The sequence below is a fragment of the Nipponia nippon genome, unplaced genomic scaffold, assembly GCF_047370975.1.
Source record: "Nipponia nippon isolate SJK-2023a ecotype South Korea unplaced genomic scaffold, ASM4737097v1 scaffold_3, whole genome shotgun sequence".
In the NCBI taxonomy this organism is placed as follows: Eukaryota; Metazoa; Chordata; class Aves; order Pelecaniformes; family Threskiornithidae; genus Nipponia; species Nipponia nippon.
In genome coordinates this window covers 57,613,879-57,630,205 of record NW_028262347.1, presented here as the reverse complement: position 1 = coordinate 57,630,205, position 16,327 = coordinate 57,613,879, and the positions used below count along the sequence as shown (strand labels likewise).

The window sequence follows — 16,327 nt, the reverse complement described above, 5'->3', positions numbered from 1 at the left end:
CTTTGGGTATGGCAGCAAAAAGGCATTTACAGAAAGGGTTAAAAACCACGAAGCTGGCAGAAGGGGAGTAACCTGTTGCAAAACAGCCCTGAAACCTTTTCCTCCCCGTGCGGGGGTTTGGTGCACAGGCCGGGGCAGAAGCAGGAGGATGTGCCGCCAGCATCGGGGGGGCACAGCGCAACAAACCCCGATTCAGAGTCCTCGGCCACGTTGTGTAACGCGGACAGATCCTCTTTGTCTCCTTTTTTTTTTTTCCCTTCCCTTTTGAGCCCATTTTTTGTCCTGGCCTAAATCTCTGCCTGGCTTCTCCAGGGCAGCTCCATCTCCCACTGCACCAGCTGCCCTTTTTCATCCTTTCCTGCAGCTTCCCATCGCTCCGTGGGTGACTGGCCAGGCCGGAGGACCTCTCTCCTGCCTAGTGGCATCTTTGTCTCTGGCCATGCCAATGCTAACCCTGTGCCCCGTCCTGGGGACACTGGCGGTGACTGTAGCGATGGCACCTGCCCCGGCTGACGTAACCCTGCTGTGGATTAACCCCCCTGGGAGGCTCAGGGGATAAGCTGGGTGCTGAGCCACTGGGCACTAAATAGGGTGCATGGCCCCGGGTCAATCTGTCCCCTCCCAAGAGCCACTATTTCAGGCAGGGAGGGAACTGCCAGTGGCTCCCGGGGGATTTGGGGGGATGCTGAGGCGGGGAGTGGGGCTTGTCCCCACCTTGCTGCACCCCTGGTGCCGCGGTGGAGGCAGTGATGCCAGAGCCGTGGGCGTTTTCGGGTGGGTGTGGGAAGAGCAGGGCAGGGATAAGCGGTGAGTGGCTGGGAGCTTGTGCCTTAGTTTCCCCACACCGACAGTGGGGAGACTCAGCTCTCTTTCTGGGGGTCACCAGGACACCACCATGCTGGGGGGGTGCAGAAGGAGCTTGGCCACTGCTTGAGTTTGGCAGCTCTTGCTAGGGAAAGGCAGGAAAAGTCCCTACCCTTTCCTAAAATGCTTTGGAGGGCTGAAACGACACATCCAGGCACGCAAGGACAGGTCAGGGCTGGGAAAGCAGCCTGGTGGGGGAGATGTCAGCTCGTGTCTTCTCCACTAGGCCAACCTTTTTATTTAAATACCCTCCCCGTCCTGGCTATCCTTACAGCCCGCTTTCCTGGTGCATCGCACCGCTGGCTCCGGCACCGCCAAAAGCCGACGCCACACAGAGTCAGAGCTGCACGCCGATCCCCGCGTCACCCTCGGCAGCCTGCCAGAACACCCCAACCCAGTGGGGTACTGAGCCCCCCATCACACCCGTGACCCCACATCATCCACCAGCACCTTGTCCGGGCGGGCCGCCCTGGCCAGGCAGCGTCCCACCGCCGCCAGCACCTTCCCCAGGCGACGGTCCAGCGCCCGCAGGTGGGGCTCGGCCAGGACAGGGGCCAGGGGGTCGGTGGCCAGCGCCTCTCGCAGCAGGTCGCTCAGGCGGTAGGGCTGGGTGGCCAGCAGCTGCAGCCGCAGGTAGGTCGACTTCTTGATGCTGCCGAAGATGAGGAGGGAGAGGTCTCAGTCCGGGGAGCCTCTCCCCAACAGCAGCTCTGGGGTAGGCGGTGGGGAGGCCCTTACCTGCAGCATTGCCGGAGGGGAGCCAGGATGGACAGCTCGTCACGGGAATGTGTGCCAAAGCTGCGGGGAGAAGCCCGCAAGCCGGCATCAGGGCGGCATCGCCCTGCAGCTCAGAGCCCAACACAGCACGTGTTTCGGCAAGACTTGTGGTCTCCCCCCATCCCTTTGCCAGGATTGCTTCCCCTCCATCCCACTTTACCCGCGACCGTTGTCCAGGTGGAGCAGGAAAGTGTCGTTCCCAAATTTCTCAAAGGTCTCGTAGTGGTGCCGGTCCATGTTGCCTGCGGCGGGGCAACAAATTTGCCATCGGGTGGTAGGCCAGGAGGTGGGAGCAGGGACCGGGAGGAGCACCCTCCTGGTGCAAGACCGAAACCCAGAGGCTGGGGAAAAGGGCTGGGGGGACCTCTAAGGTGCCCATCTGGTGGCCATGGCCATGGGGGGGGGGACCCAAGAGAAGCCCCCGGCACCTCCAGGCCCCTTCTCATGCCAGCAGCCCCATGGAGAGACAGCAGCGGCAAATGGAGCAGAAGTAACAGGAAAGGCAAAGGCACGGCTGGGCGGCTGGGGACGAGGAGGCGGGAAGCTCTCCAAGTCAGATGATGGCAGGGGGACAGCACGGGGGGGGGGGAAGGAGCAGCCCCAGGGATGGGAGAGTCAGCGCGAGCCCCGGGGAGCATCACCGCCAGCCCCGGCTCCCCAGGGGCTGCACGTGGGAGCTTGCCTGGAGGCGCTTCCCGTGCCCGGGGTGTTCAGCTGGGATCACCCCGGCATCTCTCATCCTTCAGCTTCTGCCCGGGATGTGCCCTAACAGCACAGGCCTTTGCTCTCGTTTTGGGTAAGAGCACAGCGCTCTGCAGCCTGAGCAACGGCTTGGCCAAAAAACCTCGCAGGGCGCAGTACTGCGGGACACGGTGCCATTCGGGCCTCTTGGTCCCGAGGGGCCCCTGCAGCCCCCAGTGCCGGCACGGCAGGGCTCACCCATAAGGAAATCGAGGACCGTCATGTCGATGAGGTCGAGGAGGCGATGGCCCCTGTCGTAGGGCGGCGTCTCTCTCACCTGAGCGCAGTAGTTGGGGTTCAGCTCCCACCTGTGGGCAGAGGCCAGGGCAGGGGACGAGGCCATGAGAGCGTCCCACGGCTCCGCTCCCCCATGCCCCCCATGCCCCCTGTGCCCCAGCTCACTCAGCCTTCTTGCTCTTGTGGTAGGAGCGGCGCCAGGGGCTGCGCCAGGAGCGGCGCTTGGCCAAGGTCTTGTCAGGCAGCAGGGCGGCCATGGAGCCCTCCAGCCGGTCTGGCTTGCCGCAGAGGGCGTGCTCAGTGGAGCAGTAGTAGGAGCACTCCCCGTAGAAGCAGACGTTGCCCGCTGGCCGTGGGGACAAAGCAAAGGTTGACAAAGAGCAGGAAGGCAATGAGCCTGCTACCCCCATGCAAGGTGGTCCGGCAGGCAGCGGGGTGAGGATGCTCCATGCACCGTAGCCACGTGCCACCAGCAAAGCGATAGCAAAGGCGGCCTTGAGGAGCAGAGCCCCATGGCAGGGGACCTGGCAGGAGCAGTCCCCAAAGGGACGGTTTGCCCCGGTGCGGGGGGAGCCAGGGCAGGAGCAGCCAGGTGAGCCAGGTGAGCTCCATGCAGGTGGCCGCAGAAGAGAACGGACGGCATGAAAGCTCACCTGGGGAGATGAAGAAAGTCTTGGCCAGCTTCTTGTCCGTGGTGATGTCACGTATCTCCTTCGTTATATTGACCAAACGGCCAGAAACTGGGGGGATTCGCCGGAAATCCAGGATCCTGAAACACAGAACTTGGAACCGTTTCTTGCCAGCCCTGGCTGGTTTTCACAGTGAGTTATTACAACCACTGTGAGACACAGGTATCTGTCGCAATGGGGAGGAAGAGATGGGATGAAGGAGCAGTTTCTGTGCTGCTTTGCCATCACAGGAGGGCAGAGTTGGATGCAAAGCTTGTGCTCACCTGTCCAGGTGGAAGGCTGCAATCTCTGCGTTGTGCCGCTCAAAATCTGAGAAGTAGAAGAAGTCAATGGGGGTCTCTTGGTCCCGGGTCTGCCTGGGAGGAGAGGGGAGGGTGGGGGCGATGGCCATGGATGGGGTCACCCCGAGCGTGGGCTTGGCTCCAAACCACCCCTCACCTCATGTCCCTGGTGCCACTGGAGACACAGCCAGACCCAGTCTCCTCCAGTCACTCCCTGCTGGGTGGTGCAGCCCCAAACTCCCCAGCCAGGCCTCCACGCACCCCCTGCTCCTAACCCAAGGGCTGGGAAGCCCTCATGGACGGGAGGGTGCTGGATGGTCCTCATGGACCATCTTCTTCTTTCCACCACTGGAGGTCACTACCCCATCACAAGCGGCGCCCAGCCTGCCACAAGCACCGCCAGGGAAGGCGAGGAGAAGGGGACCATCCCGCTCTTCTCGATTTTGGGGTGGGGAGGCTGAAGCGAGGCAGCGCACGAAGCATTTCCCCATTTCTCCCTCTGTGGTCTCCTCCAGCCGCTCCTTGCCACCTGATGGGACCATACAAGTGGGGTATGGGGTTGTGCCCAGCTCTACTCACTTCATGGGCTTGAAGAGGGCCTGCCCGTAATTCGGGAACGTCATGATGAGCTTGAGCTGGGTCCCGCCGGACTTCTGGACTGAAAAGGGGCACACGGGGATGAGGGAGGTGGGTGGCAGGCAGCAGGGCAGGGCTGCAGGCAGGGGTGCAGGCAGGGAGGTAGTACCTGAGCTGACGATCCTCTGCGTGGCCAAGTCCCGGAGGAGGGTGGGCATCAGGGGGTCCCGGCGGGGGTACAGCTCGTACCGGTTGATGCCGACATGGAATTTGAGCCAGGCGGGGTAGGTGTCGTAGGCCGTCTTCCCTGTCGGGAGGAGCGTCTCGGCTTTACTGCTGCTGACCCTGCAGCCCAACAGCCACCGCCACCCCAACAACAACGACAGCATTTAGTTGGGACGGGAGGGGTCCCGCATCCCCAGGCCCTTCCCAGGGGCCAGCACATGGAGGGTGAGGCAGGGGGAAGGCCCAGCACAAGCCCTGGATGGTGGCGAAACCCCCTGCACCCTCCTTGGGGCTCCTGGCACCTGGGCAGATCCCACCCATGGCTGGTGGCCAGGGAGACCCGCTGGCACAGCCGGGGGGGGCTCAGTGTCTTCCTTTGCATCCCCTGCGGAAAATCCCTGGACTGATCCTGCTCCTCTCATCCGTGCCTTTATTTCCCTGCCGGAGCAGCTTGTCTTGTTGGTTTTCCCCAAGGGATTAGCCCCTGGGAATACAACCGGCTACACCCCGCCACATGCTCACTGGGGACACAGATGTGTTTGTAAAACAGGGGTGGAGGAGCAGCGGCTTCCCAGCCATCCCCAGCACTGACCTGAACTCCCACCCTCAACGTCCAGTTCCCCTTGGATGGGTTTATCACACACCCCTGGTTTCCCCGGGGGGGATGAGTTTGGGTTAGCACTATCCCTGTCTCTGTGCCTCCTGCAAATGTGCAGTTTGCTGGCATTCAAGGGGAGCTCCTGGGGGTATCTGCCCCCCCTCTGCACCAGCACCCACCAGCATTGCAATGGGCCAGTCCGGCCCAGGGCATCTATAACCCAAATGCACATCTCTCTCGAGGAAAATGCAGACTGTGCCACAATTTCATCAAACCAGACCCATCTCCCATGCTTATCCATAGGCAAGGTGGTCCTCGGAGACAAGGCAAACACCCATTTCTGGAAACCAGCTCTTAAAACAGCTTTTATTCTCTCCCAATTTTAGCAGCCACTATGTTTGGAAGGTGTGCTTTCCATAAGGAAGCTGCTACGTGTTATTGACGCTAAAGCTCTTAATATCTTCCCTCCTAATTAGAGGTTAGTAGTCCAGTGATAAAAATAGGCAGCCAGCAGCGGTGAGCTCACCATACGGCTGAGCCTAAAGAGGTCAGGCGATGTCCTGTGAAATGCAGGACAGGAATGGTCTCGCAGTTAGAGGTAACCTACACTGCAGGCTTTGCATCTCCAACGTGTCGGGAGAGGGGGATAAAACTGGTTAGAAATCTGGAGTGGGGACTTCCTCACATATAGAGGGAGAGACCAAAGGCTAGTCTGCACTGGGGAAGGAAAGGAGATGAGGAGATCACCTAAAAGATACCCTACATAATACTATGAGTAATGCTAGAATCTCCTTTGGCTTCGTTGTGTGCTACAGGCTCCCAGGTAGCAGCCCAGAAATTCAAGGCTAAGAGAGGATTTGAGGCACAAGAAGAGCACGCTCAGCAACTGGGGCCCCTCTGGGGTCGGGTGCTGATCTACGCAGGGAAACGACGTGTTTGGTCCCTGCCGCCTGTCCCCTCACACCCAAGTACCCCCCAAAAGCAAGCCAGGGCTGAGCTCGCTCCTCACCATTCGTCACTCCCGCTGCTGTGCAGGCTGAACTTCTCCAGGGGGTTGACGACAAACAGCTTGTCTTTCTCTGTCACCTCCGGGATTGGGATGTTGTAAAGAGGATGCCTGAAGAGCGCCGCCAGCTTTGATCCCTCAGTCCGCCCCGCATTCCCCTCTCCATGCTGGTGCTGGACCCCCGGCGAGGCGTGCAGCCCCGCTCCCTTTGGCTGGGAGCTTTTGTCCAAAGAGCCGTTGCTGCCGCTGAAATCCTGAAGGATTCGCAGGCTCAGCTTTTTGGGGCCGGCCAGCACAGGGTTGTCTGATGGGACACCTGAGTCTTTTGGTGCTTTTGCATTGCAGCCACAGGGCCTGTGGGCTGCAGGGAGAGCCAAATCCATTGCCAGGTGCACCAGGAGAGCCAAGAACAGGAGAAAGAGGAGACTGACTTTAAATTTCCTTTGGAAAAGCGTTTGCAGCCAGCGCCGCATCCTTCCTCGCCAGAGATGCTCAGCAAGGGGTGGGCACCCACCCGGGGCTAAAAGAGAGTTGGTGTGGCCACAGCCTCTGTGCAAAAATAGGAGCGAGGCGTCCTGGATTTAGAGCATCGCAGCAAAAGAGCAACCGGTGCAAGGGCAGAGTCGCAGGAAAGATCTGTCACTGCAGCACCTTGCAGGGTGACACCGCCGGGCCGGCAGCGGGATGGGGCGGGAGGTTGCGGCAGGGTTTATCAGCACTGATAAGGGGTGAGCTGGCACTGCCAAGGTTAGCGTGAACGGGGCAAGTTCCAAATCAATAGCCGCAAGGCTGGCTCGGGGACAGCGATGGCTGCAGATAACCCCCGCACTGTCCCGTCCCTCCGTGCTGTCACCCGCACGGGGTTGCAGAACATTTTGTGGTATACAGGGCATTAAAGCGATTCTGGTCCTCTGCAGCACCCACCCTGTCCAGCACTACGCAGCCCCATTCCCCATGTCCATCACATCCGCACACTCGTAATCCAGGAGAGTTTTTCTCCTGCTGCTTAGCCGGAGCAAGTTTATCACCCTCCGCCATCTATTCAAAGTCACTTGTACTCAACCCCGCTTTCAAAAACCACTCAAATTAGATAAAACAAAGGGGACGTGAGTATCAGCATCGCTGGGAGGGGAAAAGCTGGGCTGGCAGGGTAAGGAAGGGCTGCCAGGCAGGTGAGGTTGACAGGCAGGGATGCTCCCAGGGCCTCTGAAACAGGCAGGGGAGGCGGGCAGGCAGGAGTGGGGATCCCGCCTGCTGCCTCGGGCATCAGCACAGAGGGGCAGCGAGACCCACTGAGCACTGGGGAGGACTGGAGCTTGTGGAAGGACAGGGCAGCCCATTTTTACAAGAAATTCTCTTTTCCACTGACACCCAGGGACACAGAGCTGGGCTGCGTGGGCTAAAACAGTTGGTGACTTGTAGGGTGGAAGCTTTGGATCTGTTAAGGGACAGAGAAGCATGGGACCACCCACAAGAAGCCTGGGGGCTTGGGTACAGAGTCTGGAGCGATGTTTTTCCTCTTTTCAATTTCCCAAAGGATGTGGAGTGCACGTGAAATCACGTACATCATGTGGTCCTTCCTCGCTGCGTGAGGTACCAGCAGCCAGCTTGGATATCCTGGCTCCAAGCCAGGGAGGGTATGATGAGTGGCGGGCAGGAGGGGGTACGCTGGAGACCTCCTCCTCTGCTGCCATCCCTGCACTACCCTCTCGCTCCCGCTGCCCTCTCTGCACCGTCCCGTGCCAGCTCCATCCGTGCCGAGCTCGGCCTCCTCCCGGGCGGTGTGGCGAGAACGCGGTGTTCCCGGTGTTCTCGGCTCGCCGTGTCCCACAGCATGACAGTTGCCTGGAAACCACCTCCGGCTGACACCATCAGCTGCCCCAGATTCAGCCAGCCCTGCGTTCCCTTCCCCGTGCCTTGCGCTAACAAGATGGCCGAGGGGAGCCGGGGCTCATGGGGAGGAGGAGGAGGAGGAGAGCTTTCCAGCCTGGCTGGCGAGCTTGAAGCCCTGCAGAAGGAGCCGGGCGGAGGGGAGCAGATGGCTTCCCCGGGGAAGGGAACACGGCGTCTTGCTCCGGGAGGTTTGCTGGATCCAGTCCGGACATACGGTTTGGAAAGAAGGCGCCTAGGAAGAGCTGTCGCTGGAACACAGGATCATTAGGTCATTGCTTAGCAAAAAAAAAAAAACCAACAGCAACAAAAACCATGTGCTAACCACTTGCATCAAAGGAGCTGGGCTCAGCTCCTGGAGCAGGGCCACAGATTTCTTTATTTCAGAGCCAGCCCTGGGAGACCGAGGGGAGAGGGAGACCCCCCCTCCTCCCAGTGCCCCAAACCAGCTCCAAACTGGGCTGGGGGGGGGATAGAAACCTCTCTCCCATGTCCTAGAGCCAGATGGGGACAGGGACCCTACAGGCCGAAGCCACTCTCCTGACCGGGAGTCCCATCCCCGGGCTAGGGGAGCTTGCAATCCTACTCCCCGCCCCGATTTAGCATCCACTTGGAAAGTGGAGGCAGGGGGATTAGGTGGGGCACTTGCCACCCTTAGCACTTCAATGCCGGCATTAAATATTAACCAAAAGATTTTTCAGCGAGTCAGACATGAGCCCACAGCAACAGGGAAGAGCTGGAGAGCTTCAAAGCCTGCCCCGACTGTCTGACAGCACATTGAAGGACCTTGTTGCCATGACATCATCGCAGAGAAGCGGTTGAGTTTGCAACTCTTTCTTCCCATCTCCCCTCTGCAGCTCTTCCTCCATCTTCCCAGTGCCTTTCCCCCTTCCCAGCAGGTTCGAGTCACCCTTCGGGCGGAGGAGGAGCCGTACATCCGAGGACATTTCCACTGCTGGCACCGAGTCAGGACTCCCCAGCAGCGGATAATGATGTTGCCCATCTCCCCTCAGCGGGGAGGGATGAAATCACGACGCGCAGCCCTCTGAGCTGCTGCCGCAGCTTCCCAGGACCGGCGGATAGGAGGGGTCATTTCGGCTGGCACTGATGCATCACCCTGCGTTTTTCATCTCCTTTTCTACATCTGACTCAGCCTGATGCTTTGATGGGTAATGGCAGCAATATGCAGGGGGCAAGAAATGAGAGGGAGAAGAGAACACGGTAGCAAGCCACCTGTTGCCAATGTCCCCAGCTTTCTGCTGAAAATCTGTAAGCTAAAAACCTCCAGCAAGAGACTGCAGCTTTATAGTCAAAAGCAGATAGGCCCTAGAGGCTCCAAAGCATCAGCTGCAGAGGGGTCTCTTGCAGGAAAACACAGCACAAGGGACCATCTCTGATGCATGAACCGTACTCCCCTGAAAATTACAGCCGTGCCCGAAAGCGTGGCAGCTCCACAGCAAAAGGAGGGCGAAAGTCTTTCTTCTAACACCCAGGGGCCGGCACAGCGTGGCTCAACTTGAAACGGGCAGGAAAATTGATCTGTCTTGTTGAATGCTTGCCTGACACGCACAGCTGAATTTTGGGAAGATGAGGTTTGTGCTTTCACGTACGGCACCAATGACGGGCACACAAACCAGCTAAGACGGGTTGGCTTCTTTGTGGTAACTTCTTGTGGGAAAGCTGTTACCCTCGGAAACAAAAATAGCCTGCCGCTCTCCTGTGAGCCACCTTGCACTTACCTTGGGGGAGTTACAGTGTGGGAGCTGACTTGCTGCAAATTCACGCCTAGCTCACCTCAATCTGTTTGCGCACTGATGCTTCAGGAAGGCTGGGGAGCAGTCAACGTTCGCTTATTGCCAATGCAGGTCACGGAGACATTAGCTTTGGTCAGCTGGTGGCCAAAGAGATAACAAACTGGCAGCGAGGCCAAAAAATTGTGTGCTGAGGTAAGCAGCTCCCTGTGATCATCTGCAGGTCACCACGACCCTGCAGAGATGCCCATGACCAGTGTATCTGTGCATATGCACACAGCAGTTAATTATTCATTAGCATGAGAGAGACACGATTAAAGAGAGTATGGTACGGCTGAAGGTATCATCGTGCTCCAATGTGGGACAGTCCAAAAACGCTAGCTTTACCTTTTTCTCTGGGCCTACGGTGATGAAACAGAGAGGAGGGAGAAAGTCCTGGAAGAGAAAAATAATCTTTTCCACCTGCCAGCTGCAGAAAGTGCCAGTCAACAGTGCTATCTTCACGCAGAGGCAGCCAGCTGGAGTGAGACAGAGTAACCGCACCAAGAGACAGCTCAAAGGATTTGGACTCTCCTGCGCTGCACCACGCTCCTGACACCGTGGGCCACCACACAGGGCAGCTATCATGGTACCAGCTACCTTACGATACCTGTTACGTGTCCCCCCCACCTCGCAATTCCCCTCCACCTGATCAATAAGGAATTGTGTGAGAGGATGTCGGGCCCAGCTAGCGCAGATGGTCCAAATTTGAAATATTTTCTAGTCACTCTAATTCCTGGCTTATAGAAGAGCTCCTGACAGGATGAAATGGAGGAAGGACATCTCTAGCATCACACTGAGGTTCACAGAAGGAACAAAAGGAATTGTAAGACCCCCCCCCAGTCTGATCCACCCCATGCACTAAGGCAGAAAGGTCCTTCAGAATTGAACTATGGACTAGACTGTGGCCTCTCATAAAACATGAGGTGCCGGTGGTACTGCTGGCGACGTTCTGAGAGGAAAGTCTGAAAATTAAGGAAGCCACAAATGCGAGACCCCGAAGGTCAGAGCAGAGGACACAGGTACACTCCCTTGCTGCTACTTAGACAGCTGTGTGGCCTGGGGACTTTGGCCAGCAGCACTGTGGGCCTGGCAACCTTCCTCGGCATCGTGGCTTGCACTGGTGAAAGGAATCGAACAGCAAGGATAAGAGTGCATCTCTGGTACCTACGAGTCACCCGGGAAACAAGCAGGATGGACGCTTGTCCCTGTCCTCTGCCTGAGCTACACCATTGCTTACTTACTTCCGTGTTTCCTGAAATACTCTTCCTTCTCATCCTCTGCTTTGTGATTTTCATTTTAGAACACACACAGAAAAGGACATTTTACTAAATTTTTATTGTAAAAACACGGTTCCCCAGATTTATATAAATAAGCCATATACGTAACATACAATTACGTTCATTCCATCCTCCAACACTGACAGTTTTAAAAAATGAAACAGGCTAAAAGAACGCAAGTCCAAAAAGACGTTAGGTTTCTGATGACCAAATGATATCTCACATGGAGCCTCCTTCCTCTACCAGCCTCCAAACAAGATGCTGCAAGTACACAGCACTTGCAACGCCCCCAGGAACTGACAGGGAGGCATTTGAGCCCTATGAAGAGTTTTCTCACCCACTCCGCAGGCGTCGTCAGCCGCCTGTGTTTTCATGCTATCTCAGTGTGCGGTGGGTGAGAAAGGAGGGGGAAGTTTGCATAGCAACCTCCTACACCCAGGCAGCTCAGCTGTTGTAGCCTCCCAAAAGAAGCGGGGAAGGGCAAACTGAGTCTGCTTCCTTGTGGCTAACACCTCCACGGGCAGCCCAAAGGGAGGCCCTTGGCACTGCCAGCTCTGTGCGGACATCTTAGATGCGGGGAAGAAGGTATTCTTGGCATTCAGAAAGAGGAGAGACAGGTGCTGGTCAGAGCCATACCACATGGCAGTGGGGAAGGCAGAGAAGAGAGGACATGACGTGGAACAAGTGGGAAGAAAAAAAAACCGTAGGGCTAGATAGCACCTTTTCTCTTTCCTTTCCCCCTCCTAGCGCTGCTGTACGGCTCTGCAGTGGGTCGTGAGATTACCTACTCCCCACCTCCTTCCTGCTTCGCCTCAAAGACCAAGAAAAGAGCCACAGACAGATGAGAAATCCCACGAGCAAGGACAGGACAGCTTAGCGAGTTTATACACACACACACGCACCAACTATATGTATCCCATGGAACTGTTACGTCAGTATGAAAAAAAAAAAAAAAAGTCTTGACGTTTAACTATTAAAAATAAAGCCCCACCTCCAGATTGTACAAAACCTGTCAAGAAAAGGAAGGAATCTCTTGTATGCAGTGAGTCTGGGATCCAGCCAGATGTCAGGAGCACTTCCAGACACACACGGCCAGGCTGCCACCAAAGAACATGTACAGCAGATTCTTCACCTCGTGAGTGATCTCAAAGCCAAAACCTTCCCCAATCACCACATGCCAGGAGGACCCAAATTTCTTGTCCATCATCTCTTTGATCATCTTGGCAGCGCTCTGGAGAATGTTAAGGAGGAGAGTACAAGCAGTGAGTTTTTATGCAAACATCCCCCTAGTCGTCTTCTGCCTTTAACAGACTACTCAAGCCACGGGCAACAGGTATAGCAGCTGCACTGCAGGAACTGGGAGCTCCCCAGAGCTATGCCTAAGGGTAAAACAGGTCTCTCTGTTTTCAGCAGCCTCCGACACAGCAGCTAGGAGAAATTAAAGAACTGCATCTAGCAATCACTTCTCTTGTTCACACAGTCTGAAGCAAGAGTTCTGGTTTAGATGCTGATGGAGTTATGCTGAGTGCAGCGAGCCTGAGAGGAGATTCAGGTCACTAAGCTGTGGCTATTTTTAAGGAGTCCGGTTTTTTTTTTTTTTGTCCAGCTAATTACCAAAACACTGAAACTAGGCTGACTTTTAAAAGATTCACTTCTCCCAGATCACACCCTGCTTGATCTAAAAAAGGCGAGAGGAAGATTTTGCAGTGACGTGCGGTGTCTCAGGCAGGAGAAAGCAAGACAAAATTGCTCCGGCAACAAGCAGTCTGTGCCCTGCCCACAGAGCAAGGTGTGTTTGCCTTTATCATTGGTTCTCAAAGTTAAGGGTAATCTTTCCCAAGGCCATAACTTCTGCATCACCCCCCATTTATATGGTCTCAGTAATTTCATTCAGGAGGCTGAAAGCTGAGAGGGAAGACTTAACAGACTGTACCTAAACGTTCAAAGACTTTCATGTACTCATCCCCAAAACAAGAGCCTGTTCCCCACTCTGGTGGGGACGGCCTTGCTCAACACTGAAGAACAGACGGGAAGGGCCCGTCTCCACACAGCTCTGAACGAAGCCCTTGGGACACAGGGCATTTTATGAACAGAGGCATGCCACAGGCAAGGCAGGATCAGGAAGGAGGCAAGGCTTGGGAGGCAGCATCGCTACTAATCTCTGCTTCCTGCAGGAAAGCAAAGGGCTATTATGGATCTTGCTGACAAAGGGAACCGAATCTGAGATCTAGCCAAGCTCTTTGCCTTCTTCTACCCTTGTTCAGTGCAGACAGAGAGTAATAGGATGTCAGGATCTGACTCCACTCCGCCCTGCACCCTTAGCCCTGCTCCTGCAGGTTCCCTGAGCCACAGCGACTGAAGGCTGGCCATTTTGGGATTTGGCTAGTACCTCGTTGTTGGTGGCGTATTTCTCACATGCCGTGACACACAGCTCCATGGCCTCTACACGCATCTCCTCCGGCATGTCTGTGTGCTGGAAAGAGCAAACAAGAGGAACTCAGCAGAAAAATAGGAGCTGGACACAAGACAACAGTAAGCAGCCCTTACTTTGCCCAGGCTATAGTGGGGCCTGGACTGCTGGGCGTGGGCAAAAGGCAGCTAGTCCCTGTGACTGTTAATGCTTGCTTCAAGGTGGGGGGTATCACCAGCAACACAGGCTTGTCTGTACCCCAGGCATTTCCACTGTTTCAGAGAATGGTAAATATGAAAATGGCTTATTGCATTACAGCTGACCCCTTTGTTCCTTTGTCCCAGCCAATGCAGAATTCTTCTCGTACCTAACATTAACACTAGCACCAAGTAAGCACAGCTTAAAGAGAGAGAGAAATACATTTGTCGTTTTTTCTGTTATAAGATGAAGGGAAAGCATGTTAATACTGCTCCAACTACAGTCCTTAATTATTGCTATAAGCATAACAGAGAAGTCTATATTACACAGCCTTTTCTTCCTCTTCTGCTATCTGGCCGCCTAGCAAGATCTTTTACTCCAGCTCCTCTAGAAAAAAAAGCAAGCTGCATCCAGAACACAGGAGAGGGCTCCAAAGGCAGCATGTTCAGTCTATTAGACCGACCGCTTTGCCACAGGCTTCCCCTGGCTGACAGGGGGAACAACGGTGCTAATAAGTTTCCCTGACAGAGGTCAGGGACAGGGAGAAAGCAGCAGCGATGACTGGGATTCTTCCACAGGACCATCAGTACACACGTTCTCACAGCAACGACTCAGTGGGAGAAATTCTAGTTTGGAAGGCTGGTAAGAACGAAGGTAGAATTTCATGTCTGTAACACCGGTAAATGTGTAATTCATCCCTCTTCTTACCCTAATCAGTGGAAAGCTGTGAAGTCTTTTATAATCAGCCTCCTCCTTTTTCCCCTCCCCGGTGTCTGCCATGGTCCTTCCACAGTGACCCCGGGAAGGGGCGGAGGGGCTGCCCGGAGCCCAGCAAGGTGCTGCAGCGCAGACAGCTGCGAGGAACACGGCCCTGTGAATGCAGGCAGAGGGAAACTTCAGCAGGAGGGGAAACTTCCCGGCCCAGAGGATGCTGTTTAAAGAAAAACAAACACAGGAAAGAGAAAGAAAGCTTTGAATGAAAATGGAAGGCAAATAAAACTATTACAAGAATATTGTCCGATCTCAGTTACTTACTGCTTCTCAGTACTGTCTTCACACACCACGCACTTAGAGGGTTATCTTACAGACCATTAATGCAAACAAATTTTTTAAAAAAGTATCATTTTCCATAAACAAGGCTTCAAGAGCACAGCACTTTCCCAGAAGCACCAATCGAGCTTGAGGGAAGAGCCGAGTCAGGGTACGGCTTCCAACAAGGGAGGGGAGAACAGTACATCAGCCGTTATGTGTATTGATTAGTTCCCGAAGGATTTTCCCAGGACACTATTATCTGCGAGGGTTTCAAACTGCGCATGACAAGCAAAGGGTAAGAGTATTTTAGGAACAGGATCAGTGAACATGTCTATATGGAAACACTTAACAGGAACATCTTGGTCCGGTTTGTGCACTTGCTCCTCACATCCCCAAGCATTTGTCAGCTGGGGAGGACCACATGGGAAAACGCTGGACCATGCCTCTGGGTCCAATTACCAACCAGCCTCTACTTGGGCACCACAGAGCACAGCACTGGCTGGCTGGCAGATTCAGAACATTTCACCATGTCCTTCCCTCTGGTTCTCTCATCCAGAACAAAGCACCTTCCTCTCCTCCCCAGAGGAGGCAAGGGTGATCCCATATTAAAGGGCAAACAAAACAAACATGGTGTCAGGCAACACCCCACAGACCAAGCATTTATGCTCAGCATGTAGAGTTGCTGGCTAAAGCACCAACTCTGACAGACTACCGGCTCTCACACGAGGGACCGTGGGACCTGCAGACGTCCCCTCCACAAGCTCCACAGGACAGAACAGCCGCCTGGCTGGCGCCGGCCTCCCGCAGCGGGGCAAACCCCGGGGGCCACTTCAGCACCCAGCTTCTCCCCGAGACGTGCCCGAGGCCACAGACCGAGGCAGGCCGCCGGGGGCAGCCCCAGGGGCAGGCGTCGGTTTCCCCGAGGAGGAGCCGCCGAGGGGCGGCTGCGTCGGTTAAAAGACTGGGCAGGGAGGCGGTCTGGGAGCAGCCCGCCAGCTGTGGGCCCGGAAAGGCACGCCACAGCCCCGGCCCCGGCGGTGGGGGGGGGGCAGGGATCGGAGCCACCGGGCACCGGAGGGGGGAAGGGGAGGCGGCGGAACAGAGTCCGAGCGGGCCGCACACCCGAATCAGCCCCCTCACGCCAGCCCGCCGCCCTCAGCCTCGCGAAGGGGGAAGGGCTCGGCAAGCGGCCCTAAGCGGAGCAGGGAGAAGGGGACGAGGGCGCTCCAGGCGCGGCCTCACCTGCGCCGCCACCGCCGCGGCCCGCACCGCCGCCCCAGCGCCGGTTGCTAAGGAAGAGCCGTGCTTGTCGTAGCAACCGGCGCAGGAAGTCCCACCCGCCTCGCCGTCCATTGGCTGTGAGCGCACCGCCCGGCGCGTCTGATTGGCGGTCTGCCTTGCCGGCTACCGCGCGGGGGCTTGGGGCGCCGGCGGCGGGGTGGCCGCGGGGCGCCGGTCCTGCGCGGCCGCCGGAACCATAGCCGTGCCCCGCCACTGCCAGGCCCAGGCCCGGCCCTGTGCGCTTCCCCGCCGTGGGACGCCTCCGGGGCTGGGTCAGAAGCTGCTGGAGCCTCCCGGCAGCGAGGAGGAGCCGTGTCTCCCCTGGGCTGGGCTTGGAAAAGGGGCTTCCAGCAGGCTCCCGGCCTTCCCGCCCTTTCCAGCCGAAGGTTTCGGGGTGGGTTTCGGCTGGGCTGGCTGCAGGGGTGGGCTCTGAGCCGCACCCACAGCCCAAC

The 16,327-nt window shown here is 56.7% G+C and overlaps 2 protein-coding genes across 3 annotated transcripts; both read right to left on the bottom strand.

The window, feature by feature from the left end:
• Nucleotides 1-958: 958 nt before the first annotated feature.
• Nucleotides 959-6,889, bottom strand: LOC104021695 (extracellular serine/threonine protein kinase FAM20C). The gene is made up of 10 exons (XM_009475292.2): nucleotides 5,998-6,889; nucleotides 4,335-4,510; nucleotides 4,169-4,247; nucleotides 3,572-3,664; nucleotides 3,273-3,388; nucleotides 2,785-2,965; nucleotides 2,581-2,690; nucleotides 1,802-1,883; nucleotides 1,603-1,662; nucleotides 959-1,516 (listed from the first exon to the last, which is right to left on the bottom strand). Exons 1-10 carry the CDS (start codon nucleotides 6,465-6,467, stop codon nucleotides 1,282-1,284), a joined length of 1,602 nt encoding a protein of 533 aa, XP_009473567.1. The 5' UTR covers nucleotides 6,468-6,889; the 3' UTR covers nucleotides 959-1,281.
• Nucleotides 6,890-10,993: 4,104 nt separating this feature from the next.
• Nucleotides 10,994-15,936, bottom strand: DNAL4 (dynein axonemal light chain 4). 2 transcript variants are annotated; one of them, XM_087766277.1, is made up of 4 exons: nucleotides 15,837-15,936; nucleotides 14,271-14,493; nucleotides 13,344-13,427; nucleotides 10,994-12,185 (listed from the first exon to the last, which is right to left on the bottom strand). In XM_087766277.1, exons 2-4 carry the CDS (start codon nucleotides 14,340-14,342, stop codon nucleotides 12,021-12,023), a joined length of 321 nt encoding a protein of 106 aa, XP_087622403.1. In that variant the 5' UTR covers nucleotides 14,343-14,493; nucleotides 15,837-15,936; the 3' UTR covers nucleotides 10,994-12,020. The 2 variants fall into 2 exon arrangements, with proteins under 2 accessions (XP_087622403.1, XP_087622405.1); XM_087766279.1 differs by having other exon boundaries at nucleotides 14,271-14,433; nucleotides 15,837-15,899.
• Nucleotides 15,937-16,327: the final 391 nt, after the last annotated feature.

Coding starts and splice junctions, on each gene's coding strand:
- LOC104021695 (XM_009475292.2), bottom strand. CDS start 6,467: ATGCGGCGCTGGCTGCAAACGCTTTTCCAAAGGAAATTTAAAGTCAGT. Junction 4,248..4,334: donor GCAGAGGATCGTCAGCTCAG/GTACTACCTCCC, acceptor GCCCCTTTTCAG/TCCAGAAGTCCGGCGGGACC. Junction 1,884..2,580: donor GGTCCTCGATTTCCTTATGG/GTGAGCCCTGCC, acceptor GCCCCGCCGCAG/GCAACATGGACCGGCACCAC.
- DNAL4 (XM_087766277.1), bottom strand. CDS start 14,342: ATGGCAGACACCGGGGAGGGGAAAAAGGAGGAGGCTGATTATAAAAGA. Junction 13,428..14,270: donor ACAGCTTTCCACTGATTAGG/GTAAGAAGAGGG, acceptor TGCTCTTTCCAG/CACACAGACATGCCGGAGGA. Junction 12,186..13,343: donor AATACGCCACCAACAACGAG/GTACTAGCCAAA, acceptor AACATTCTCCAG/AGCGCTGCCAAGATGATCAA.